Source organism: Arvicanthis niloticus, chromosome 24 (assembly GCF_011762505.2).
Source record: "Arvicanthis niloticus isolate mArvNil1 chromosome 24, mArvNil1.pat.X, whole genome shotgun sequence".
In the NCBI taxonomy this organism is placed as follows: domain Eukaryota; kingdom Metazoa; phylum Chordata; class Mammalia; order Rodentia; family Muridae; genus Arvicanthis; species Arvicanthis niloticus.
The window spans coordinates 13,857,001-13,884,524 of NC_133432.1; the positions used below are offsets into that span (position 1 = coordinate 13,857,001).

Below are 27,524 nucleotides of genomic sequence, written 5' to 3' on the forward strand. Positions count from 1 at the left end.
TTACTGTGAAGCCGGCCCTGAACTCACTATGTAGACCAGGCTGGTCTCGAACTCACAGAGATCTATCTGCCTCTACCTCTTGAGTGCTTCAATGAGAGGCATGTGACACCCAAACTCTGCCTGCAGAATGTACCCTTAACCATTGAAGTTTGTCCTCCAGCCCCAACAGGCATCATTGGACACTTCATTTGTCTTTTGAGACAAGTCTTCCTATGTTGTCAAAGCTGGCATGCAGTGTCACACCCAGCAGCAGGTATCATTTGAGTGAGGTTGTAGGGATGAGCAAGAAGTCACTGCATGATGATTCAGAGGGAAGAGTGCCAAGTCAGGATGAAAACAGTGTCCGGAGAGTTGGATTCAGGGCAGTGAGATAGGAGGTGTGATTGGAAAAGCCAGGCTGTTGCAGGTCGTTTCCGTCTTTGCAGGGAAAGGAAGGCAACTGCATTCCATCAACTTGGTGGTTGTGTCTTTTAACTGACAGCGGCAGCTGTCAAGGGTCACCCAGTATCTTAGAGGACATGGATCTAGGTTGTATCGGTTGCAATAAATATCAACGCCAGCGTGAGATGACAGAGCCGAGTCCGCATTTTCCCATCCTGCCCTTGACCTTACTACATGGTCAGAGTCAAATCTGCCATTCCAGGGTACTTGGCTTCAGCCTAGGTCAGACAATGTTAAAGAGTACATAAATTTTCTTTTACCTCTCCCAAATCAAATCCACCTCACTCACCCACAAAGACACCCACAAAGACAATCTAAGTAACAGAAGCTAAGTAAATGCAGCTTACAAATAAACCCTCCACCCACCCTGAAGAGAAACGTACTACACACGAAGAGGCACAAGTAAGACTCAAGAGTTGAGCCCTCCACGCGGCCAGAGCCGGGGAAACGAGTGCGCACGCGCGGACCCCACCCTCGGGCGAGGGGGTGAGGCTGGCGCCGGGGCGGGGCCCGTGACGTCAGGTGCGCGCGTGGCTCCGGCTGCGCAGGAACAGCTGGTCCCCTCGGGAGGCGGCTAGTGAGCGGGCGGGCGTGGGCTGCTGGTGGCCGGACGGGCCACGCTGCGGGAGCCGCCGCCGCCTTGCACCATTGCACCATGTCCGGCCAGCTGGAGCGTTGCGAGCGCGAGTGGCATGAGCTGGAGGGAGAATTTCAGGAGCTGCAGGTAAGACCGGGCCACCTGGTCCCGCAACTCTGCTACCTGCGGTGCTGTGCCTTCCCCATCTAGCCATCCCAGCACCGGAAGGTGGGGCGATAGGACCCAGAGGGTGGCCCAGGCTGTTCGTCCGATGGGCTGGTGGGTGGCCTGGCACAGCCCCTTCCTATCTTCCAGCGCTTTGGTTTCTCAGCCTCTTGGGGCGCCCCCATTCTCGCGCCCTTCTCACCCGCTCTTTGCCCCACGCTCTCCCTTCCCTGCAGAAAGTTGGCCTCTGGTCCCCGAGGCAAGTTCCAGATGTGTTCACGAGGAAATTGTGACACTCAAAGGACACCAGACCAGCCCCCCCCCACAGGGATCTCCCCCCAACCCGGCTACTCTCCAGCTGCAGTTGGCCGCTCAACTACTACTCGCTGTGTGCTGGCGGGGCAGCCCTCGCCTGCAACTGCGGTTTGAGAGTTGTACTTGTCTGCTTTCATCTTGGCCCCTTAGGCAGTTCTTAAGTATCAGAGACCCCTTGTCTTTGGGGGACCTGACGTGGTTCTGCTTAGAGGCTGCTACGAGCTGAGTTTGCTCTTGTGGATGGCAGGCATCTGTCAGTTCCGACAGCTGGCTGCCTCACCCAGTGATAGAGGGCTGCACCCAACCCTCACCCGTTTGGCTCAGAACGGTCCACCTGGTGGGTCGAAGGTAAATGTAAGAGCTAGCTCTTGAGAGAATGGCATCGTCACCAGGTCCTATCAGGAGGGTCCAGAGAGGCATCAGCTGTATGCTCTGGGGACTAGAGACTCAGGAAACCTTGGGGACAGCCAAGAAGAACAACACATGGCTCCCTTAAATACCCCTGGGTGGCTTCACATCATTCACACCCTCCTCCTGTTCGTGGACACATTGTCATATCCCTCGACCCTGTAGCTTTCTCAGTTGTGCTGCCCTCCTGCAGTGTCCGGAGGATGTTGTCAAGGGATGTCTGCCTGTGATGGGTCTTTGTAAAGTGAGGCTGTCCATCCTGATGGAGTTACAGAAGGATGCTGGTGATCCTGAACAGGAAGGCATGGGCAAAGACTAAGGCACCCAGAGCTGTCATCCTTCGTGGTCCCTCCAGCACATATGGATAGGTTGGTGCCCTCTCTTTCAGATCGAGGTCTTGGGTCCCTCATAGTTCCCAGAGGATCCCTTTTGGTTCCGCCCACGGGGAGAAGACTCAGCCACGGGCTGTGAGACTGTGCCCAGCCACAGAGCCAGTGAGTGGGTCTTAGAGTTGGGAGTGGGAGAATGGGTTTCCTGTGTGGGACTTTTGCTTCTATTTTCCTCCTTTTGACTTGCTTTAAACTACGAGGAGGCGGAGCCTAACATTGCAGAACTATGCAATTAATGCAATTATCAACAATTAGGTAGCAAGTCTTGGCAGGCAGGTGTTGCAAAGGAGTCCTTTGATTTGTTATGATCCGGCTTGGATGGGAAGATGTCGTGATGTGTCAGGTGTGGGGTGGTCAGAGGCAGAGGAGTTATGGGTTGGTCTGGATCTCATCGTTTGGTGGTGAGCAGCCAGGGCTGTATAGAAGGATCTGGTGAGTGGAGATGGCAAAGTCTCCAACCTGGTTCCTTAGAGATGGGACAACTGGGACAGACTAGGTCCTCCTCTGAGGAAGAGGGACCCAACTGGTGTAGGCTTGGTGGTCAGCTGCTGGGTCTGAGTCCTTAGTGGTGTGTATTATATATATACACACATACATATATACTCACTTATGTATATTTACATATAGATATATATTTATAACATACATTTATAATATATTTAATATATACAACATTTATATGTAAATATATACTTATAAATATATAAAATACATATTTAAAGGTTTCTTGTTTTTATTTATGTGTATGGGTGTTTTCCCCGCTTGCACCTCTATGCACCACATCCTTGCCTGGTGCTGGGGGAATCCAGAAGAGACGGTCATCAGATCCTCTGGAATTTGAGTTACAGACAGTTGTGAGGCACATGTGGGTTCTGGGATCTAAACTCAGGTCTTTGCAAGAGTAGCCAGTGCCCGTAACCACTAAGCCATTTCTCCTGCCCATTCATTTATTTACCTGTTCGTTTTATTTATGTCTCTCTGTGTGCGGATGCCTGTGGAGGCCAGAAGAAGAAGAGGGTTTCAGATCCCCTGGAATTGGAGTTGTACCATCTAACATTTTTGAGACAGTGTTTCACTGTAGCTCTGGCTGGCTCTGTAAACCATGCAGGACTCAAACTCACAGAGATCAGCTTCCTTCTGCCTCCCAAATGCTGGGCTCAAAGGCGTGTGCCACCCACACTGGCCAAGAGGTCCATCCACAACTTTTATTCTAAGACGAGGAAACTGAAGCTCTGACATGCTAATTGTTCTAGTTGGGATCACAGCTGTTCCATGCTGAAAGTTAGTGCTAGATTTATTCTGGAAATGTCTAGAGTCTGCCTGTTTGTATACATGGGAATTCTGAACTCCTGGGAAGAAAGTGTCCAAGTCCTGAGTATATGTTGGCCAGAGATTCTGATGAGACATTTGTGGGGAAACAATGATATAGCTGTGTGTATATCTGTGTGTGTGGTATGGGTGTGTGAATTTGTGTGTCTCTGTATGTGTGTATGAATGTGTGTGGGGTGTGTATGAATGTGTGTGGGGTGTGTATATGAGTTTGTGTGTGTGTGTGAATATGTGTGATGTGTGTGCCCAAGTGTGTGTGTGTGTGGTGTGTGTGTATGTGAGTCTGTGTGTCTATGTGTGTGGTGTGTGTTGTATATGTGAGTTTGTGTGTCTCTGTACGTGTATGTGTGAATGTGTGTGCTGCGTTTGTGAGCTTGTGTGTCTCTGTGCACAAATATGTGTGTAAATGTGAGTGTGTGGTGTGTGTGAGTTTGTTTCTCTCTGTGTGTATGCATAAGTGTGTGTATATGAATGTGTATAGTGTGTGAATGTATGTGCCTGTATGTGGTGTGTATGTGAGTTTGTCTGTTTCTATCTCTGTGTGTATGTCTGTGGTGTGTGTGGCGGGGTCTGACTACAACTGGAAAAGTTAACAATAGGAGGGATTTTTTTTTTTTTTTTTTTTTAACAATAGTAGGGACTTTTTATGTCATCAGGAAATCCTGATTAGCTAGTTCTCCTACAGCTGCCTAAGAATCTGGGTTTCAGCTTTGCTAGATTTCTTCATTTTGGGGGAGATGAATTGGGTCTACATTTTAAGTCTCCTTCCCTTTTTGGAATGGAAGAAAGAGGAAGTCTGTGTCTCAGACCCTGGAACATTTAAAAGGTCTTTGGAATCCCCCTTCACCTACAGAGAGCTGTAGAGTAATGCCTGAGCCTTCAGGAAAAATCTGTTTTCTTTGGGCTGTGATTTACATTTTCTGGGGCATTGGTGAACTCTGGGGAAGCTGAGTCTCCATGAGAATTTGGTGTTTACGTGGTTGAAGTGAGCATCAGTTGGAGATCAGCATGTACCTGGCCCCTTGGCCTCTGATGTGATCACAGAAGGTCACTTACGGACACTGGGGCGAGGATTTAATGATCAGTTCCTGCCTTACGTCACTGGAAACCTGACCCCATCCTCCCTAGCACAGGAAGCAGCCTTTTTCAATGCCTGGCTTCATGGATCACTGAGGTCTTGTATACCATTGTAAAAAAGTGGGGAGTTTTTAACTGCCAATGAAATGGGCATGCCTCTGGCTCCAGCACCCCCCAAAATAAAAAGGAGGTGTGAGCCTAGAATCAAAGTCAATGTTATCTCAGCCAAACCCCATGAAATAGAGCTAGGCCCTTGGGACTTATGAATACTAATGTCAGGATTTGAACATAGACTGTTGAGCACCAGCATCCGTACAGTCTCCTCCCCGCAAAGATTTATGTTTAATTATGTTTGTGTGTATATGTGTGTATGTGCATGTGAGTGCAGGAGTTCATCAAGTCCACAAGAGGGCATCAGATCTTCCGGAGCTGACATTGTGAGCTGCCTACCATGGATACTAGGATCTGAACTCAGGTCCTCTGAAACAGTAGCAAGCGCTATGAATGGCTGAAGTGTCTCCCCCACCTCCATTTAATTATGAAAATGTACATTTATTGGTACGTGTGTGTGTGTGTGTGCGCGCGCGCGTGCGCGCGCGCAATATGGGGAGGGTCCCACAGCACATGCGATGAGGTCAGAGAACATGCGTAGTGTACCTTTAAAGTCCTGAGGATCTAATTCAGATCATCAGGCTGCTCTGGAGTCTGTTTCCCTCCCTCCCTCCCTCCCTTCCTTTCTTTGTGGCATAGTCTCTCTATGTAGCCCTAGGTGTCCTGGCACTGACTAGGGAGACCAGGCTGGCCTCAACACACAGAGATCTCCTGCCTCTGTCCTCTGAGGTCTAGGGTTAAAGGCCTGCACCACAATGCCCAACCAAGTGTGTACTCTTAACCACCACACATGGTGGATTCTTATGGAAGAGTTCTCTTGTTGGCCCTGGTTGCTCTTTCAGTTTGGTTGCCCTGGGAACCCCTCTCTTTAGAAGCAGGTAAAGTAGAGTGAACCCCAGCCAGGGCGTCAGGATTCCTGGGCTCAGGTCCTTGCTCTGTCGAGGTCTAGTATCTGGCCTGAAGCAAGCTACCACTCCCAGCTTGCCCAAGACTGATGGTGATGTTACCCAGTTACAGTTACTGTGTAACAGTAATGTCACACGGCGAATTGATTGACATATGGGTGTCCCCATTTAGTCTCAGCAGCAGCCCCTCTCCCTTAAGGAGAGTAAAACTGAGGAAGTTGAAAATCATCGAGTTTGCAGGCCATGGTGATACACTACACGTCTGTAATCTCAACACTCAGGAGGCAGAGGCAGGAGGACTGCTGTGAGTTTGAGAGGTCACCCTGGTCTACTTAGGGAGGGTCCAGGACAGCTAGGGCCACACAGATACATACATAGATTGTGTCTTTAAAAAAAAAAGAAAGAAAGAAAGAAAGAAAGAAAAGAAAAGAAAATCATTAGGTTAGAATTTGAACCCAGGTCTGTTCTTTGATTTGGATGTGTGTGTTCCTAACATGGTAAGGCTCTAAAGTATCTTGAGTCTCCTTAGCACCAGAAGAAAAATGTTGTATTTTATTTATTCCGCATTTATTTATGTGTGAGAGAGCTTGTGTGTCACAGCAGACCTGTGGAGGTCAGGACAACTTGCAGGAGTCGGTTCTCTCTACCACATGGGTTCTGGGGGTTGGGTTTAGGAGGCTGGGCTTGGTGGCAAGTGCTTTTTCCCACTGGCCCCTAGAAGAAAAGCTTTGAACTTGCAGAGTCTCTTTTCAGCTTCCTTATAACAGTCACTTATAACTCTCAGCGATCCAACCCAGTTCTACTGGTTTTTAAGCCAAAACAGGAGTTTGTGGACTCCTGAGTTAGGAAGTCCAGTTGAAATGACTTTAAACAGGGTTGGATCCAGGCGCTCAGTTTATGTTTGTCTGTGTTTCTCTTTGTTCTTTCTCTTCAGTTTGATTACCGGTCCCCTTCCTCCTTGGTGTGATCAATGAAGGTGACTAAGGCCAGTACTGGTAGCACACACTTCTAATCTTCTCTCCTAGGAGGCTGAGGCAGAAGGATCATGAGTTCAAGGCCAGCTTTCTAGGGGGGAGAGAGATCCCAGCTTGTGTCATGTGCAAGTGATTATTCCCGGTATTGGTCATATGTCTGTCTGCCTCTTGAGCCTCCGAGTGGGATCAGTGAAGTAAGGGGGAGATTGATCCGATGAAGGAAGATGGACAAGCCTTTTTTTTTTTTTTTCTAAAGACATGTAATACAAATTATCTTTATTTGTGATTCTCAAACTGTGTGTCATGGCAGCCCTCCCTGTCATAAGGATAATTAATATCCAGGGAAACAGTGAAATGTGAGACCCTGGGAACCCGCCATTCTTTTTGATGTTGTCATATCTTGGTAGCAGCACAAAACCATTTTGCACAGACCACACCTCTTCAGCCTTTCCCCAGCTGAGGATACTGAGGCAGGAGGATTATGTAAGTCAGCTTGTAAGTGGCAGGCACAGATCTGACCTTGGCTCGTCTGATTGCAAAATGTAATCACGTAACCATTGTCCGACCCTGCCTCCCTCGCTGAACACCTATGCATGCAGCCCTATGGCAGGCACCACCTGTCAACCTTGACATGTGACTCAGAATATTTCAGGGAATGACACACTTGAGGTGGAGGGGAACGTGTCCTGTTTGGTTGTGTTTACATGGTCCTCCTGAGGGACAGTCAGCAAGAGAACGTCTACTTAAAGATACTCTCTTGGACAGCAAGCTGTATGAAAGTAACCTCTTAAAAGTTGACTACCAGCAAGCAGCACAGATACAGGGCAGGCTACAGTCTGTCTGGTGGTGGCCCTGGCTCTGTTGCAGTCTCCTGGATCGCCCCCCAAGTTCCAATGCCTCTGAGCCAGAGCTTGTGTCGAGGTGCCCTGAGATTCATCTGTCGAGGAGGTCTGACTCCCTGTTCTGGACCTCGGGCTGCCTGGATGTGTTAAGAAGGCGGTTCCAGATGTTTCACATCTGCTGGGACCTGGAGCCATTAAGCTCACGTTCCCACTGGGGTGGAGCACGGGGCCTCAGAGGATGAGAGACGTGGCCTGGATTTGTGCTTCACTTGTTTGTGTCTTCTCCATGTGACAGGTAGTAATTAGGCAGGATGGAAAGATGCTAGGGGCATCCTGGCCCACAGAGTTAATGTTATTAGCTTTTTTTTTTTTTTTTTTTTGCTTTTTTGCTTTTTTGTTTTTAATCCAACTGCAATTTTTTTTCTACATTTTGTTGTTGTTACCTGTGTTGCTTTGTTAAATTTATTTATCTGGGAGCTGGAGAGGCATGTGCTACAGTGTACTTGTGGAGGTCAGAGGACGTGTGTGTGTGTGTGTGTGTGTTTGTGTGTTTGTGTGTGCATGCCCGTGTGTCTTGGTGCATGCTTGGAGGTCAGAGGACAACGTATGGTAGTAGAGTCTACCCTTCTACCATGTGTATTCTGGGAATTGAATTCAGGTTGTCAGGATGGGTGTCAGCATCTTTATTACGGGGCCTTATCTTCATATTGCTATCTCCCAGGCCCAGAACGTGGGATTATAATAGAGCAAAAACTATTCCAAACAATATACTATATTGTCTAATGATGCTGTGTATGAGGTTCAAGTACTTGCAGGTGATAGTAGAGACCTAATTCAGCTGGGTATCTTAGCACATACCTGACGTCTCAGCAGGAGTCAGGAGTTCAAGGTCATCCTCAGCCATATGAGCCAGCCTGGGCTACCTGAGATCCTGCCTCAAAAACAGAAGCACCGAATTTAGTGTAGAGGGAGCTGGAAAGAAAGAAGCAAATAACTCTGTTAAGAATATCAGCGATTAAAAAGGGAGGGAGGGAAGGTTGGTTTTCAGCTGTGTGTAGTTTAAATGGAGCTTGCTCTCCTCCTTAGAGCTCAGGTCTGGACTGTAAAAGGGTGAAGGTTGGGAAGGTCCTGTCATCTAACCTTGGCTGGAGCTGTCACAGGTGAAGGATGTCTAAAGCAGGAGGAACCAACATCCGGTGTCTTCCCTTCCGCCCTGCAGTCCTTTTGCTCAGACCCATTGACCAAGGCCCAGGGCGCAGGGCAGGAGAGCCCGGAGTGAGCACCACATAGGGGTCAAAGAAAAGCAGAAATGATCTGGGACAGGAGTGGGACAGCGAGAGCCAGCACAAGCTCTGTGTGGGGACGAAGGGAATCCCATCTAGGAAGGATGTGAAACTTCTCAGCTCTCTGCACACTGGAGGTGGTTTTTGTTTTGGGGACAGGATCTCACATAGCCCAGTATATCTTTTTTCTTTTTCTTTTTTTTTTTCCAGTATATCTTTTAAACCTAATATATAACCAAGGATGACCTTAAATTCCTAATCCCCCTGCTTCCACCTACCAAGTGGGGATTCCAGGCACGCACTAACACTGCCACTATAGTTCTGACACCGAAGGCGGCAGGCGGTTGCTAATTCCGGAACTGTCTGTAATTGTATTTTTAACAATTATTTTTGGATTCACTTATTTATTTAATGCGTATGGGTGTTTTGCCAGCATGTATGTATGTGTATTGTGTGTGCCTGGTGCTCTCCAAAATCAGAGGAGGGTGTAGGATCTCTCGGAAATGGAGGTACAGATGCTTATGAAACACCATGTGGGTGCTGGGAATCAAACCCAGGTCTTCTGGGAGAGCAGCCAGTGCTCCTAACCTCGGAGCCATCTCTCAGCCCCTGTAGTCTTTTTGCTCTTGGCAAATAAGTGTCTTAGCATCTGATTCTTCACCAGCAGTGCTTTCTTTATTTACTCCCTCCAGGCACCTCCCTACATCTTTAGGTGTGCTAGCATAGTGTGCTAGCATGGGTTGCCTTTGTTTATATATTGGGATTACTCTTGAACTGGACAACTAGGGACCTGGGCTTGCTCTGAGCTGTAGCATAGAGTCCTCGCCCCAGCTCTCTGCCATGCTACTCCCTACACTCCGGACTGTTTTTAGAAGTAGCAACTTGCTGTGGGAGTCAGTCAGTGGTTTAAGAAGAAGCAAATGGTTATGTCTTTCTCCCAGTTTGGGGTGAGAGCTCCCATATCCCAACTCTTTGTTAAAGTCAGAAGTAAAGGTGGGGTTCAGTAGTTGGGCATTTTCTTTAAAAGTTAGACCTTTATAAGAAAGAAAAACCTGGGCATGATAGCCTTTAATCCCAGCCTTCCTCCGGAGCCAAGGGCAGGAGTTTAAGGCCAGCATGGTTTACATAGCAATTTCCAAGCCAGCCAGAGTCTCGGGGTGATACCGCAGTAATGAAAGAAGTGGCAGGGTGGGGTTGGGATTTACTTCCCAACACAGCAATCCTTTACTGAGAGTATCTACTCACGCAAGCTCACCACACCCAAATGACCGTGAATTTTTAATCCTCTGGCCTCCACCTCTGGAATCCTGAGACTGTCTTAGAGGTGTGTGCCACCGTTGGCCCCCAAGGAAACTGGTGTCAATTAGCATACCAGAGTCCTCTTTGATCCCTACTCACCCCATCCTTGCCCTAAACTCCAGCTCCCGGGTTCCCATCCCCCAGCTTCTCATTCCTGTAGAACCCTGCCAATCACCCATCCACGTGCCTGCCCTCTCTGCACTCTTGGCGGGTTGTGTTCTCTCTCTCTGTTCTCTTCAGCCCTCTCTCTCTTCTTTTTGCCCCTCTGTCCTCTCCTGCTCTTCCCATCCCCTTCTATCATGGCCCCATTCAGTCTGCTGGCCATGATCAGCCTCCTACTTTCCCTCCCTGCTCTGTACTCTTTCAGATGCCTCTGGCTGTTCTTCAGATCTACAGTGAAAACCTTCCTCTCAGCCATACCTTGAAGTGGTCATGTCCCCATTCATTCAGCCGCCACATTCTCCTTAGTAGTGCCGAGGATGATGAAATCCAGCACCTTTTGCTCGGGCAAACATTCTACCAATTAAGCCTATATCCCTTACAAAAAGACACGTTCTGTAGAGGCAAGAGAGTGGGAGCCTGCTGGGCAGTGGTAGCGCACACACCTTTAATCCCAGTACTTGGGAGGCAGAGGCAGGCGGATTTCTGAGTTCAAGGCCAGCCTGGTCTACAGAGTGGGTTCCAGGACAGCCAGGGCTACACAGAGAAACCTTGTCTCAAAACAAAACAAAACAAAAAAACAAAATAAAAAAAAAAAAAGAAAGAAAGAAAGAAAAAAGGGAGAGAGCGGGTAGCCAGGGGCTGGAGAAAAGAGACGGGCAATGACTGCTAGAACATAGAGAGGTCTTACTGGGTGATGGGATGTCTGAAACAGGTTTACAGCTTGGTAGATACCTAAAAGTCACTGAACTGGCCCAGGGAGATGTCTCAGGAGGTACAGTGTTAGACAACCTGAGTTTGGTTTTTTGAGCCCACATAAAGGTGGAAGGAGAGAGCTGACCCCATAAAGTTGACCTCTGACCTCCACAAGCATGCCGTGTTCTCCACCGGCAACATGTCTCGAGCACACTCGCATACACACACACACACACACATTGTTGTTGTTCGATGCTCGGCTCACTACAGACCACACAAGGCCAAACAGTTCCACATGAGATTTATTCAGGAGTTAGGGCAAAGGTGACAGCAAGAAGAGGGGAGAGAGTAAGGGGAGAGAGAGAGAGAGAGAGAGAGAGAGAGAGAGAGAGAGAGAGAGAGAGAGAGATATCAGGGCAGTCTGCCTATTTATATGGATAGTGACATAGCTTCTCCCAGGGAAAGGTGGGAGGTGAGCCCAGGGAAAGGTGGGAGGTGAGCCCAGGGAAAGGTGGGAGGTGAGCCAAGTGGATTCTGGGAATGTGTGGCGGTTGTTGCCTAGATGTGATGCCACTGGGTTCAGAGCCTGATACCAACACACATATACATGCAGGCACAAGGCGTGCACCCACTTAAATTAACAGGTGTCACTGAACTATCCATGTAAAATGTTTCTGTTTTTTGTGAGCTTGCATATGTGTGGAGTCTGTGGCATATGAATGTTTGTCAATATGTAACTTTACACATTAGCAAAGTTGTTGAAAAAGGAGTGCTTTGGTTTCTGAGATTGGTGGAAAAGCCACCCCACTGGCTGTCTAGGTATCTGAATATTTGGTTGTCTCCTTAGCTACTGGCCTGACGAAGGATATCCACCCAACTGGCTTTCTTTCTTTCTTTTTTGTTTTTCGAGACAGGGTTTCTCCGTGTAGCCCTGGCTGTCCTGGAACTCACTCTGTAGACCAGGCTGGCCTTGCCTTGAACTCAGAAATCCACCTGCCTCTGCCTCCCATGTGCTGGGATTAAAGGCATGCGCCACCACCACCCGGCCCAACTGGCTTTTAAGTCCGTGTTTGTGGCACTTTTTAGAGGACAACGCTCTGGGCAGGAAACTGGTCATTAGACCAAGGCCTGTGGCTTCTCTTCTTCCCTCATGTGGTTAATGTTGCCCAGACGTTCCCTTCTGTTCCTTGTCCCGTTTAGTGTGGATTCTGGCACCTGCCTCTGTGGTGATGATACACAACTGGTAATGCCTCCCAGGACACAGTGGTGTGCGTTTGCTTATGCAGTTGGGAATTTAAGGGCATGTTCTCAGGGGAAGCAGATGCAGGAGAGGGCTCAGCCTTCATCTCCCTCTCAGCTTTCCTCTCCTCTGTCTGGTTTGTTCCTAGGTATCCAGACACTGGTAGGACAGTCCTGTTAGCTCAGTTCTTCTTAACTACCTGCCGATCTAGTAGGAGCAAGGCCGATCTGTTCTGACAGTTCTCTTCCGAGCTCCACACTAGCTATCTTTAGTCCTGGAGGCCCATCTTTGCATCGGCCAGCAGGGTTGGTGGGAGAGGTGCTGAGGTTCTAGTTAGACCCAGGCCCTATGCCCTTGAGTCTAAAGCAGGACGAGTCCCCATCCCAAGCGAGATCTCATACACAGAATGTGGGGAGAGATTAGTCTCTAAAGAAATGTACAGAAGTAGAAACCTATCTCACCAGTTTAACAAAAACAAAAACCAAAAAACAACAGAAGGTCTCCGTCTGGCCAGCTGGCTCCACTGGAGGAGGCCAAGGTTGCCTGGAGGAGAGAAGTTGTGGACACTGTTGTCATTTGAATCTGAAATGTCCCCAACAGGCTCTGTTCTGAACACTTGAGCTGTAGGTAATCATGCTGTTTTGGAGGCTGTGAAGCCTTTAGGAGCTGGGGCCTGACTGGTAGAAAGTGGGTAACTAGAGGTGAGACTTTGAAGGTTATACCCACTGTCTTACTTCAGGTTTCTATTGCTGTGAAAAGACACCAGGGCTATGACAACTCTTATAAAGGAAAACATTTAATGTGGCTGGCTTACAGTTCAGAAGTTTCGTCAATTATGGTTATGCCAAATATGGCAGGAAGCATGGCAGCATGCAGGCAGACATGGTACTGGAGAAAGCTGAGAGTTCTACATCTTGACTCACAGGTAGTCAGAAAAGAGACTGTTCCATACTGGGCATGGCTTGAACATAGGAGACTTCAAAGCCCACCTCCATAGTGACATACTTCCTCCAACAAGGCCACACCTCCTAATAGTGCCACTCTCCAATGACCAAACATTCAAAGTCTTTGGGGGCCATTCCTATTCAAACCACCATACACATTTCCTCCTAATAGTGTCACTTCCTAGGGGTATGGGGACATTTTTACTCAAACTGTCATACCATCGCTGCTTCCTCTCTAGTTCCCTCTACTTCACTATCCTCAGTGATATGAGCGGTCTCTTGATGTATGTTCAGCCATCATGAATTCCACCATGCCTTCTCTACCATGGTAAAGGGAATCCTCTGAAACTGTCTGTATTTTGGTTAATGTCACAGAAGAGGGGAACAGTCTCAGCCACTGGGCTACAGGCCATTCCTGCACTAATCCCTGTCCTCATTAAAGAATCTGGCAGCCTTCAGCTCTTGACTTAAGAACTTGCCTGAGGCTAAATTAAAAAGTAATAAATAAACTGATTTCTTTGGCCAAGGCAATTTCAGGGCAGGGTAATATTGACTCGGTGGCATGGTTATTATGAATAACTAACTCATATGTAGGCCTACAATGAAAAGAGCGAGTGGAACCTATAGAAATACAAATGTACAATTTGCAGAGGAAAAGAGCACCAGGAAACTCAGTGTTGCAGCCAAGGCTGGTGCAGAAAGGAGATCAGAGCCCTTAAGGAAAGGCCTCCCATGATGCACTGGAGTAAAAGAAAGGGTGCCCTAGGGCGAGACCTTGCCCAGCTAAGCTTCCATCTTGTGAGAGAGCACCAGGAATTTTTCCTTCAGAAAGCAACTGAATAAAAGCGGCTAAAGGCTCAAGGGGGCCCAGGATGCCTCCCAGTGGTGTTGGCTTTAGAGGCATGAGGGATGGAAGAGTGAAGAAATGTGGATTCTTTCTCTGTGAGCCCTGGGGGTTAGGCTGTGTGGTGGTGGTGGGGGGAGTCTCTTGGGGAGTCCCTGGGGGAGTCCCTGCATGAAGGCGGGATTATTCTAATAGAGGTCCCTCAAGTGAAACAAGATTCAAGGGGGCTTCTTCTTCCCTTCCTTCCCCACATGACTGAGGTAGGTTCTGGGCTGGGACATGAACCCAGAACTCTGAACCCAGAACTCTGTGTAGACCAGACTGACTTCAAACTCACAGAGATCCACTTGCCTTTGCCGCCTGAGTGCTGGGATCAAAGGCAAGCACCACTCTCCCTAGTTACTTTTTTGGACAGGATCTTTTGTATCCACAAGTGGTCTTGAGCCAGCTATGTAGCTGGTTGGCCTTTGAAGCCTGATCCTTCAGACTCAGTTTTGCAAACACTGCTATTAGGGTTGTTTGCCACCATTTCTCGACATGTAATTATGTTACTGAATAGAGTAATAGTAACTGTGTGAAGCACATGGCTTCTGGGGTTGGGAATTCAGAGTTGGTGGATAGCCCTGGCTGTGCCTTACCTATAGGGTCTCAGCTGGAAGTCTTTAATGGTAAGTATGGCCAAGGCCAGGACCCTAGGGCCACGTAATTAGGGCCTTAGGGTGGCTGGACTCTTTGTTCTAAGAACAAATGTTCCAGTGGATAAGGTAGAAGCTATGTGGGCCTCTGTGACTTTGTCTCAGAATCTGTATGGTGTCACCTGTGCCACATTTCGCCTGGCCAGCACTGCCAAGTCCCCACTTCTCTCTCTCTCTTTTTTTTTTTTTTTTTTTTTTTTTTTTTGGTTTTTCGAGACAGGGTTTCTCTGTGTAGCCCTGGCTGTCCTGTAGACCAGGCTGGCCTCAAACTCAGAAATCCGGCTGCCTCTGCCTCCCAAGTGCTGGGATTAAAGGCGTGCGCCACCACTGCCCGGCCTCTCTTTTCTTTTAAAATAATTTAGTTAACTCTGTTGACCCATGGCTTTAATGGCTTTAATGTTGACCCATGGCAAGTGAATCTCTGTGAGTTCTAGGCCAGCATGATCTTCATAATGATACATTGTCTCAAGACAAAACACTCAAAGCTATTAGGGACAATTACTTTCTGTAACAGTATTTATTTCTCCTCTCTCTCTCTCTCTCTCTCTCTCTCTCTCTCTCTCTCTCTGTATAGAAATAGCTCTATCTTGAATATAAAAACAGGCAGATAGCAGGAAGGAGGAGGAGGGAGCTATGACTTAAGTATACAGGTTTCAGTTATACAGAATGGGTGCAGCACAATGATAGAGGCTTGTCTAGTGTAAACCGTGTCCCGGGTTCCAGTCTAGACTCAGAGACATAGATGGAGGGGAGGAGCTAAAGAGAAGGAAGATGAGTAAGCCCTAGGGGCCTGCTCCTGAGCACCAAGCCATACATGGTGCACACACACACTGTTAATCCCAGCACACAGAAGGCAGAGGCAGGAGGATCTTTGTGAGTTGAAAGCCAGTCTGTTCTCCAGAGAGTTCCAGGCCAGCTAGGACTTTACAGTGAGACTCTTTTTTTTTTTTTTTTAAAGATTTATTTATTTATATGAGTACACTGTAGCTGTTCTCAGACACACCAGGAGAGAGCATCAAATCCCATTACAGATGGTTGTGAGCCACCATGTGGTTGCTGGGATTTGAGCCTGGGACCTCTGGAAGAGCAGTCAGTGCTCTGAACTGTTGAGCCATCTCTCCAGACCTGAGACCCTTTTTTTTTTTTTTTTTAAATTTATATATATATATACACACACACACTAGTAAGATGGTGAGAGGAGACGTTTGGAGGGGCAGGGCAGGGTCATAGTGTAGGCTGTAGGGAGTGGTCTTATGGCTGTACACTAATCTGCACTCCAGTCTCATTGTAGACATTAAATTTGCTTTCTGTAGTCTTTGTATGTCAGCTGTGCAATAAAGTGCTCCGTTTTGGTGCTGGGCATCGAATGCAAGGCATCACACACAGTGTATGTTTTAAAGAAAGGAAGATTGTAGACACGCAGACACACCGATTACATCCTGGAGGAACTGGGGGCACAATGCTAGAAGATGAAGTCCATAGCTGAGCGCTGTAGTACATGCCTGTCGTCCTGCGCTTGGGAGGCCGAGGAGCCCTGCTTGAGTTCAGGGCCAGCCTGGGCTAGGTATGCAGTGACGTCAGCCAGGACTACATCACACAACCCTGCCTCAAAAGCAGAAGGGAGAGGCTGTCAGCAGCGGCGGCTTCTGGCGAAGGAGATTGACGGCAGTGGTTCTCACCCTTCCTAAGGCTGTGACCCTTTAATGCAGTTCCTCCTGTGTGGTGGCCTCCAGCCATAAAATGATTGACGCTGCTACTTCATGATTACGATTTTGTTCCGTGAATGAATCATAATGTAAATATGTGATACGCAGAGTATCTTATATGTGACTTAAGGGTCAAGACTCGTTGGGAATCACTGGATCAAGGAACTATTTAGAATCGGCCTCAGCCGCGTCTGACGTTTTAATTTTTAACAAGGATAATGTCTTCATGTTTGACTTGTGAAATTAAATATTAATTCACACTGAAGAGGGCCCTGGCCAGCATCTGGCTGTTGGGTTGGCAGCTTTGACTAATCTCTCCAAGGTAGAACCTGACACCACATAGCACCAGGAGGCTGTGCTGCCTTTTCTCGAGCTGCAGCCCTCTCGTGAAGGCCCCGCCTTCTAGAGTGCTATCTCGGCCCCGCCCTCCCTGTGATGTCTTGGAGCCTTTCCTTTGTTAAACATACCTGCCGGCCGGAAGCATCAGAAACTCATCCCCACATGGTCTTTCTCCCTCCAAGAACTTATTTCATTGTATTTATTTATTGATTTATTTTGCTGGGGCCTCACATGTGCAAGGCAGACACTTAACTGTGCTATGCACCCAGCCCTGAGCAAACTTATTAATTACAAATAGCAAAAGTTGATCACTCTACAGTAGATGCTCCTAGGGACACCGTTACCAAGCATACCAGACTGACGTCACTGACACCATGTCCCTCCTGACAGGAAGCTCCTAGCACCAGTCATCAGATCCGGGCCGCTACGAAATCAGAATCAAATCCCTACAGAAAGATCAGGTTGAGGCCAGGTTGAGAGACATTCTCTAAATGATAGAAATGGACTTTAAAGATGTCAGTTCAGGCCAGGCAGTGGTGGCGTATGCTTTTAAACCCAGTACTCAGGAGGCAGAGGAGATAAAAGAGATAGAAGTTGAAGTTCTGTCCTACAAACACACACACACACACACACACACACACACACACACACACACACACACACGAATACTCAGCGTAAAATTGAATGGGATCTGAGATCTGAGGGCCAAATTTGGCAAAAGAAACAGTTTGGGCTGAGAGATGGCTGCTCAGCAGGTAAAGAAAGGTGCTTGCCACCAAGCCTGATGGCCCGAGTTCTATCCCGGGGACCCACATGATGGAAGGCGAGAACCACTCCACCTGCACATTGCCCACTGCGACAAATAACAGCCACGCAGAATAAACAGAGAAATGTAACTGGAAACTTTAACAAAGACAGTTGGCAACTGTGAGTCGTGATGTCTGCAACGAAAGCCTCCCGTTACATACGTCAAGGCTCAGTAACTGCATCTGACTGTAGCACATACCATTGATCCCAGCTGATGCTCACTGATACTCAATCGAGAAGTACCATGGTGAAAACAGCCGACAGGGAGGAGTAAAAACCGTGTGTGTGTGTGTGTGTGTGTGCGCGCGCGCGCGCCTCCCGCAATTCCAGTGATCTGTAATGTTCCCAGAGCGTAGGATGTTTTAAAATTTTTATTATTTTCAACCCTCCAACACCCACTTCTGTCTTACAGCCTCCACAGGCTTGGACGGCAGGCTTTGCCTGCAGGTCCCTGATACCTGATAGAGAAAAAGATGGGTACACACCCAGGAGATAACACACCCTGAGAGCCGCCTGTTATGAGGGGGTATGCTCTAGAGCGTGGCATTCTTCACACGGCTTTTGAAAGTCTGCAAGCTTGAAATCATTTTAGGATAAAGAAGACTATTGGGAAAACTTGATTTTCCTCTCTGAGAGGCCCTGGAAGGAGAGGGGGCTGTTGGCTGTGCCTGCGCCCCTCTCTCCCCTTGCAAATGCATGGTCCAGGGTGACTGGCTTACGAATTCTTGGATGTCATTGCTAATTGTTTTCCCCTCTCCCCACTTTTTTGTTTTTTGCTTTGTTTGTTTGTTTGTTTAAGACAGAGTTTCTCTGTATAGCCCGGGCTGTCCTGGAACTCACTCTGTAGACCAGGCTGGCCTCAAACTCAGAAATCCGCCTGCCTCTGCCTCGTTTTTTGCATTTTTGAGATGTGGTCTCACTATGCAGTCCTGTCTGGCCTCCAACCTGCTATCTAGAGCAAGCTTGGCTTGAACTAGAGATGATCTGCCTGCCCCGCCCCGTCCCGCCCCACCCCTTGCCCCCAACCCGCCCCCTGAGAGCTCAGACTGTAGGTATGCCCTTCATTCATACTGTTTTCTATTTTTCTTCCTTAACTTCTTCCTAATTTTCTGCTTTAACTTCCTCTCTTGCCTTGGCAGACATAACTGTTTCGACTGTACTTGGTACCCACTCCTTCCCCCCTCTGCTAAATACACTTCTGTGTCAGCTAAGAAAATGGCTGTTTAAGTGTTGGGATATGCCTTTGATCCCAATGCTTGGGACACAGAGACATCCAGATCTCTTGAGTTTGAGACCATTCCTGTCTGCATAGAGTTACAGGTCAGTCAGGGCTCTACAGTGAGACGCTGTTTGAAGAAAAAAAAAAAAAAAAAAAGAAGGAAGGAAGAAAAGGGAGAAAGAAGAGAAATGGTTCTTTGAACTCTGTGCCCACTGCTCACTGATTTTAGCCTCATGTTCTGCATCCTCCTTTCGGCTCCTCCCACCTCCATGGTCATTACGTATTAGGAGCTGAGTGTGGCAGCAATTTGAGAACCTACTGTGTTCCTTTCGCCCAGCATTTAGATAAGCCTCTTGTTATGACTCAGGGTTATTTTCAAGAATGAAATATCAAGTTTATTGAGTGATGTTGTCTGGGGAAGGGAAAATGTCTTTTAGGGAGGAGACGGGGGCTTCCCAGGCTCTCTCTTCACAGCGAAGATCAGAAACCTAAAGTGGACAGTAAGTAGGAATGAGCTTACGGTCCATACAACCCACGACGGAAGCCCAAGAGCTTGAATCCATATCCATGTCGTAGCCATAAAACACTTGAGACTGGTTACTTACTATGTAAGGAAAAGAGGTGTGCTTTGGCTCACAGTTCTGAAGGTTGAATCCAGCTCAAGGGCCACATCTGGCAAGGGTCACGATGTGCGTCATGGTAGATAAGATGGAATGTGATCAGAGTCGTGGATGAGTGGGTGCATACAGAAGAGTGTGCGTTGAGAGACTGAGGGAGGAGCACCCGACTTAATGTCACAGTCGTTCTTGTGAGTACTGATCTGGTCCCATGAGACTTAGCTGACCAACCCGTGTCCTTTAGTCACATCTCACGAGTTCCCAGCTCTTAGAGATCCCAGTACATCTCAATACCATGGCATTGAGGACCCAGCAAACCCTTGCCATAGCGATGCTGTGAGAATTTTAACTTATCACCTCTGACTTGCTTTCTCTGTTTGACCCGTTTGGACCAAAGGTCTGGCTTCCATCCGGGTGACAAAAGCATCGCTCTCATCTAACCCTTTCTTCTCAAGTCCCAGGACTGGCTCTCATTGGGCCAGCAGGAACCATGTGTTTGCCTCTGAACCAATCAGGAGACTAGAGGATAATGATTGGCTGGAATTGGACATGTGACCACCAGACCTGGGCACCTTGCTTCCTTCCAAATCATGTAGGGTGTAAGAACTGAGGGGGTTGTCTGGGGACGTAGCTCAGTTGGTACAGTGTATGCCTAGCATGCACAAAGCGCTGGGGTTGATTCCCAGTACCACGTAGGCCGGGTGTGTTGGCACGTGGCTGTAATCCTCATACTCAGGAGGTAGAGGCAGAAGGCTCAAAAGAGTTAATCCTCAGCTACATAGTGAGTTCAACACCATCCTGGGATGCACGAAACCTGGCTTCACAAAATCAAGAAGGAAGAATTGGCAAGGACACACACACAATGCATGGCAACCCTTCTACACCGTGTTTGGTTAACATAAGGAAGAATGAGATGGTCACATGCTGTTGATTCTAGCACTTGGGAGGCAGAGGCTGGGGGATATCTGTGTGTTCAAGGACAGCCTGGTATACACAATGACTTTTTGTTTTGTTTTTCGAGACGGTTTCTCTTTGTAGCCCTGGCTGTCCTGTAACTCACTCTGTATACCAGGCTGGCCTTGAACTCAGAAATCTGCCTGCTTTTGCCTCTTGAGTGCTAGGATTAAAGGCATGCGCCACCATCGCCTAGCCTACACAGTAACCTCTAGGACAGCCAGAGTTACATAGTGAGACTCTATCTTTAAAGAAGAAGAGGAAGAAGAAGTGGAAGAAGAGGAAAAGGAAGAAGAAGGCGGCAGCTGGAGAGATGGCTCAGTGGTTAAGAGCACTGACTACACTTCCAGAGGTCCCGAGTTCTATTCCCAGCAACCACATGATGGCTCACAACCATCTGTAATATGCTCTGATGCCCTCCTCTGGTGTGTCTGAAGATAGCTATAGTGTACTTATATGCATAAAATAAATATTTAAAAAAAAAATCAGGACTAACAACTGTGGAAATCCAACACTTACCCCATACCTGCCTCCTTCCTTGGTCAGTCGAAGTCCTAATTTTCAAAGCGTCATCCTTGATAGCTATGCCATTATAGTGTCTCCCCCCCCCCAGTACCCCTCCCTGAGACATCTCCCATCGTGTTTGAGGTCCACCCTCCAGCTGTGTTGCTTCATCCTCCAGGAGACACACAGGATCTACAAACAGAAGCTGGAGGAGCTAACAGCGCTCCAGACACTGTGCAGTGCTTCTATCAGCAAGCAGAAGAGGCACCTGAAGGACCTGAAGCACACACTCCAGAGGTAAGCAGGCCAAGGCTTGAAAGCTCCCCCAGGGTCTCCATAGGGAGCTGAGGGTGACCTTGAGTTTCTGACCTTCCTTCCTCCCCTCCTGAGTGGGGATTGCAGGTGTTAGCCACCGCACCTGGTTTACATAGTGCTGGCTTCGTGGAGTTGGAGCCCAGGGCTTTGCACACGTGAGGTGAGAGCCCTCTATCAACAGAGCCACACCCCAGCCCTCCCCTTGTTCTAAGGGACAGAAACCCAACTCAAAACTGGTTTCAGAGGAAAATGGAAATTTTTAATGGAAAAAAACCAGAGGTGGCTTCAGGCATCACTGGATCCAGGGGTCAAAGTGTGTTTGTAGGACTCTGGTTTTTTTCCTTTGAATCCTGCTTTACCCTAGGTTGGCCTTGCTCTCTTGGTCACCGAGGTAAGTTATTTAGGTGGCCATTTGCGAGCTGAGCTTAGACCCTCCAGTCTTCCTGACTGAGGAATCTGGGGCTTTTTAAGTCTTCTTCATAATTGTCTGCTGGTCTGACTGTTTGGACACTGTGGGTACCCATCAGAACCCCCCCAAAATACCAGTAGAGCTTCCCAGCTCTGCTGTGACACCCAGAATATCTGCAGACACTGCTTGGCTTTACCACAAGAAGCATCAGCTGAGGAAAGATGACCCATGAGGTAGGGTCCTAGACTGAGGAAGCCTCCTGTTCCAGGGTGTGGGCTCTCCCAACACTCTTCTTAATTTTTAAAGACAGGGTCTCATGTAGCCCAAACTGTTCTCACACTGGCTATATTCAGGCATGACCTGAACTCTCAGTCCTGCTTCCACCTCCCAAGTGCCTCTGCTGCTGCTGCTTCCACTTCTTGCCTCTGCTGCTGCTACTTCCACTTCTGCTTCCTCTACCTCTTCCGCTTCTTCTTATTGTCTGTCTGTCTGTCTATCTATCTATCTATCTATCTATCTATCTATCTATCTGTCTATCTGTTTAGGTTTTTTGAGCTGATTTCTCTGTGCAGCCCTGGCTGTCTTAAAACTCTCTCTGTAGACCAGGCTGACTTTCAACTCAAGAGATCTACCCGCCTCTGCCTCCTGAGTGCTGGGTTTACATGCCACCATACCCACCTCCAGCTTTTCTAGTTTTGAGAGTTGCCTCTTTCCAAAGGGCAACAGGAAGACCTCGATGAGCTGACGGCTAATCCCATCTCCTGCTTCTCAGTCAGTCCTCTTAGGAATCTCTGAGTTCTGTTACAATTGAAGAAAACAGTTTAGCACAGCCAGCTACTGTGTGCTGAGAACCATCCCAGATGCTTCACGGCGTCTACTTATGTGACCTTTAAAGATTTATTTATTATATGTGTATGAGCACACTGTTGCTGTCTTCAGACACACCAGAAGAGGGCATCAGATCTCATTACAGATGGTTGTGAGCTACCACATGGTTGCTGGGAATTGAACTCAGGACCTCTGGAAGAGCAGTCGGTGCTCTTAACTGCTGAGCCATCTCTCCAGCTCTACATTGCTACTGTCTGTGAAGTACCCTGATGTCATCTTTATCCACCGGGTACGGGAAGGGAGACAGAGATTGGAGGACGGACGTCACCAAGGCTACAGGAGCTCAGCATCTCTCCCATTACAGGTACAAGCGACATTCCAGCCACGAGGAGGCGGAGCTTATCCAGCAGATGGCCGCCAACATTAAAGAGCGGCAGAACATCTTCTTCGACATGGAGGCCTACCTACCGAAGAAGAATGGGTACGAGCGCTCTGATTTCCTGCTGCAGGCCCCCACACCCTGCTGGGGTGTGAGATTCCCTGGACTGGGGAGAACAGGTCAAGGAGGAGCTGCAGTCCTTCCCCTGTGCCCTGGAGTGACGTCCCTAAGGCAACTCTTGAGCTGGCACCTGGTACCTTCGTGTGCCACCTGGGGTAGAAGGAAAGTGTTCTCTCAAGAGAGAGAACCAACATGTAGTGAGTGCATTTTGTGTGCCCAGTATTGTGCTGGACATGCCTGAGGCAGCAGTGCCTGTATCCTCAACAATCTATTACACTGAAGTGCTGTTCCTCTCCCCTTTTGTTTCCCTCAGGGATTGGAACCAGGGCATCCTGGCATACCAGGCAGTGTTCTAGACTCAGCTACATCCCAGCTGTCTGTTCCCAGCTGTCTGTTTATTTATTTGATTTTTAAATCTTTTAAGGCAGGCCCTCATTATTTTGCTCTGGCTGGCCTCGAACTCGTGGTGATCCTCCTGCCTCTGCCTCCAGAGTGCTGGAATTACAGGTGTGTGCCACACTCTGCCCTCACTTCCTGTTTTTGAAGCAAGGTTCAGCCTGGCATGGAGTCAGCTCTCTCACGAGGAAAGGTTGCTTGTAAGCCTCAGCCAGATGGGTATCATCGGTAGCCCCGGGTCATTATCACCCATCGCCCCCTTTTTGTCTTTCTGGCTGTATTTGGATTAAACACTTCCCAAGTTAGTTGGCAGTCTGTTTAACAGCACCGCCTCCATCACTGGAGACCCTTTAGCAGTGTGTTACTCAAATTCTTTTCCCCGGTTTTTCTCTCCGAAGCCTTTTGGGGATGTTGTGTTAGTTGGGAGTCTGTGTCGCACAGGCTGACAACTCAGAGTTACGAGGGATTTGTAGCTAAGATATTAGTGCGAATATAGACCAGGGACGGAGGGATCCTGCCACTTAGATCCGTGAGAATCTGCTTCTCACTGAGCTTCCTTTTGATCTTTTCCATTGTGCACATTTTTTCTGTTCATAGGCAGGCTTTTTCTATAAGCTGTCACCCACCCCCACCCACACCCCCAGCAATGCTACCCTGGCTTCTACCTACCTGGCCATTCTAATAGGAAAAAAAAAAAATCTGGTTCCTCAGTAGTCTAGAGGATTTAAAAACCTAGGGTGGGTTTTCATTGGGTTAGGTTGTGTCCCGTGACCTTTCTTTCTTTATCTTTCTTTTTTTTTTTTTAAAGATTTATTTATTTATTCTTTGTATCTGAGTGCTCTGTCTGCATGAGCACACCAGAAGAGGGCATCCGATGCCATTAGAGATGGTCGTGAGCCACCCTGTGGTTGCTGGGAATTGAACTCAGGACCTCTGGAAGAGCAGTCAGTGCTCTTAACCACTGAGCCATCTCTCCAAGTCTCCCCCAGGACTACTCTTAACCCAAGCATGAAGATGCACTGTTTTGCTTAAGCTACGTTCATGTGCCTTTGGGGTATGGTGGGGGCTGCTCTCTGAAGGGATTGCATTGCTCTTGCAGATGGACTGAGTGTTAGGTAGGAAATATAAATGTTCTCCTAATACTTCAGGTCTTCAACTGCAGACCCCTGCTCTCATTTCTTCTAACTTCCATTCAGACGCCATCACCTCAGTGAGATCTTTCCAAAGCCCTGTGACTTAGGAATGTGCTCTCCCTCCCGCAAGGTCTCCAGGAGCCTTAGTTTGCACTGGTGTTAGAGTGTTGGAGCAGAGGCTGTTGAGCAGCCTAGCCATGCTGTGCTTCCTATGAGAGCGTCTCTTGGGGCTGGAGGGGATGACTCTGTGGTTAAGAGCACTTGTTGCTCTTGCAGAGAACTGGGTTCAATTCCAGCACCCACATGGTGGCTGGCAACTGTCTGTAACTGTAGTTCCAGGGGATCTGATGTCCTCTTCCGGGTTCTGAAGGCAGTTCACACATGTGGTGTACTGATATACATATGAGTAAAACACACACACACACACACACACACAGAGAGAGAGAGAGAGAGAGAGAGAGAGAGAGAGAGAACACTCATGAGAAATGAACTTCTCTCTGTCATGAAGAATCAGAGATAAGAACCAAGGGCTCAGGAGAACATATTTCCTTTGGCCAGTGCTTCCCTACCCCTCAGGCGTTGTCTTCTTTCATGAGTTCAAGGACAGTCCCCACCATCATAGTCTCAGAAAGGGAAAAGAGAGGGAGGGAAGAAAATGTTTTTTGTTTTTTGTTTTTTTTTTTAATAACAAAAAACCAGTTGCCATGTCTTGTAACAGCTCAACAGCTAACATATACTGTGACCCGATCATACCCTTCCAGCGCGTATGCCCAGTAGAAACGAGTGTTCAGGTTCCTGCATTTATATATGTGTGAGCATGTTTGTGGGCACATGTATGTCTTGGCGTGTATGTGGAGGTTAGATGACACCTCGCAGGAGTCTGTTCTCCAGTCGTGCGGGTGGGTTCCAGGGATCGAACTCGGGTCGTCAGGCTTAGCCTCATGTACTTTTATCCACTAACTCTTGTTGGCCCAGAATCTTTTTTAAATTGACCTGGATATTGAATAAATGCCTTTGACCTTTGGCTATAAGTTAGTCATACTTGGGCTATAGGTTAGTGACATGCTTACATCTGGCTGCAAAGGAGGCTGGGAGATAAGGCCTGTAAGTTAGCTTCAGTGGGGGGAGACAGATGGGCATGCTGTCATGTACGCAGTTAGCACTGTTCTCAGCCATTCGTGGGGCCCGTTTGACCACTGGCTTAGCCTCCTGTGTTTTGACATGAGATATTCAGTATGCATTCCCTAGGCTTGAAAAGTGTTGGTTGCACCCTCACAGGCCTTTCCTTCCAGGCTGTACTTGAATCTGGTTCTTGGTAATGTGAACGTGACCCTCCTCAGCAATCAGGCCAAGTGAGTATGCCAGGATCCTGCCTGACTCTTTTGCTTGGGATGATGGGATGGATTGAAGCTAGGGTTTTTGCATGGATCAGAACCTGTTAGCAGTTGAGGCCCTGACTGTCTGGCTTCCTGACCCTGCCCACCTCAGTGGGGGAGCCCTGGGGGGGGAACCTGCTTTCTTACTTTCACAGAGTCAGTCGGCTTGTGGATTGACCATCCCATTTTCCACGAGAGTGACAGCAACTCTATCTTAAATCTTATCACAGCGTTTGTCCTGGGGAACAGAGAGTCCTGTCTAACCAAATCTAGGTGACATTTCTAGCTGTCATTGGCCCTTGTTTTTGCTGCAGTCTTTAGGTAAGGATAGAGAAAACTTGTCTGTGACCCATATCTGTCCCCAGCATGGCCTCAAAGCCCAGGGACAGGGCCCTTTTGTAGTTGGTCCTCTTTCCCTCACTAAGGTTCCCCTGTAAATCAATGGGCCGTATATGGCAGCAGAGGTAGCGCTAGGGGCTGATGGGCCTCAGTGGGATGCAGCCATATAAGACGTTTCCTGGGGTGTCTGTCGTGGCAAGTTTGCTTACAAGGGGTGTCTGTCGTGGCAGGTTTGCTTACAAGGACGAGTATGAGAAGTTTAAACTCTACCTGACCATAATCCTGCTTCTGGGTGCCGTGGCATGTCGCTTTGTCCTTCACTACAGGTAACGGGGCGCGATGGTATGTGTGAGGGAGGGCACCGGGCTGTGAGGAGGGGGTCCTCATGGAGGCAGTCTTTTTTGTTTCCCTAACCTGTGGCTACTGTAGGATGGGGAAGGAGCAATTCTGACAGGAAGCAGCATTCCTGACCACTCGTATCCATCTAGCAAGCTTTATGGAGTAGCTGCTGCATGGCAGGGCCTCATGATGTAGCAGTGGGCGGAGTCAGTGGGCGGAGTCTAATGTGGTCTGTGCATAGGCTGGGATGTGACAAGGTCTCAGCATGGCGCTGACACTGCAGCATGGATGGGCTTCAACAGCATCATGCTGAGTGAAAGCACACAGGCACACATTTATTTATTTATTTATTTATTTATTTATTTATTTATTTATTTATTTATTGTTCTGATAGAGGGTCTCTTTGTAGCCCTGGCTGGCCTGGAACTTATTTCATAAACCAAGCAGGCCCTAAATTCACAGTGCTCCACTGCCTCTGCCTCCCAAGTGCTGGGATGAAAAGCCTTCAAATTATATACTTTCAAAGGGAAAATTTTTATGGCATGTGAGTTATATCTCACTTACAAAATGAATAAATCAGTGGGGCTGAGGATGTAACTCTGTTGGGAGAGTGGTTGCTTGGCATGCAAGAAGGCCTTGGGTCAGTCTTCAGCACTGAATAAACCAGGTGTGGTGGTACAGCCCTGTAATCCCAGCTCTCAGAGTGGAGGCAGGAGGATCGGAAGTTCAAGGTCATCATTAGCTACAAGGGAGTTGGAGGCCATCATAGGATACATGAGACAGTTGATACATAGAAAGATTGATGCAGGAAAAACAAAAAGAGCCAGCCCAGGCCATCTGGATTTAAATCCTGGCCTTGAGGCAGAATTGTTGTATCTATGGGCAGATTCCCTATGGGGTCCCCAGTCTCTCCATTTGTCAGACGTGACAACAAGCCATATCTCATGGGGTTATAGCTATTCACTATGTGATAGTACCCAGTGTCTGCCCATCACTGACGGATCAGAGAGAGGGGGAGGCAGACAGTGCTGAACTGAGGATGGAGGAAGGA

At 48.2% G+C, this 27,524-nt stretch overlaps 1 protein-coding gene across 5 annotated transcripts in view; it reads left to right on the plus strand.

The window, feature by feature from the left end:
- The first annotated feature begins 957 nt into the window (after nt 1-957).
- The window catches only part of Tmem120b (transmembrane protein 120B), a 41,993-nt gene continuing 15,426 nt past the window's right edge, over nt 958-27,524 (plus strand). For 2 of the 5 annotated variants that reach the window (XR_013107049.1, XM_076922813.1), the window contains exons 1-6: nt 970-1,165; nt 2,295-2,400; nt 21,018-21,136; nt 22,756-22,872; nt 25,712-25,771; nt 26,365-26,460. Coding sequence is in view for 4 of the 5 variants with exons in the window: in XM_076922813.1 (XP_076778928.1) it covers nt 1,134-1,165; nt 2,295-2,400; nt 21,018-21,136; nt 22,756-22,872; nt 25,712-25,771; nt 26,365-26,460 (530 nt within the window). In the remaining variant the exon portion in view is untranslated. Of the gene's footprint in view, nt 1,166-2,099; nt 2,275-2,294; nt 2,401-21,017; nt 21,137-22,755; nt 22,873-25,711; nt 25,772-26,364; nt 26,461-27,524 lie in introns of all 5 variants that reach the window. The other 3 variants (XM_076922811.1, XM_076922814.1, XM_076922812.1) reach the window with 3 other exon arrangements.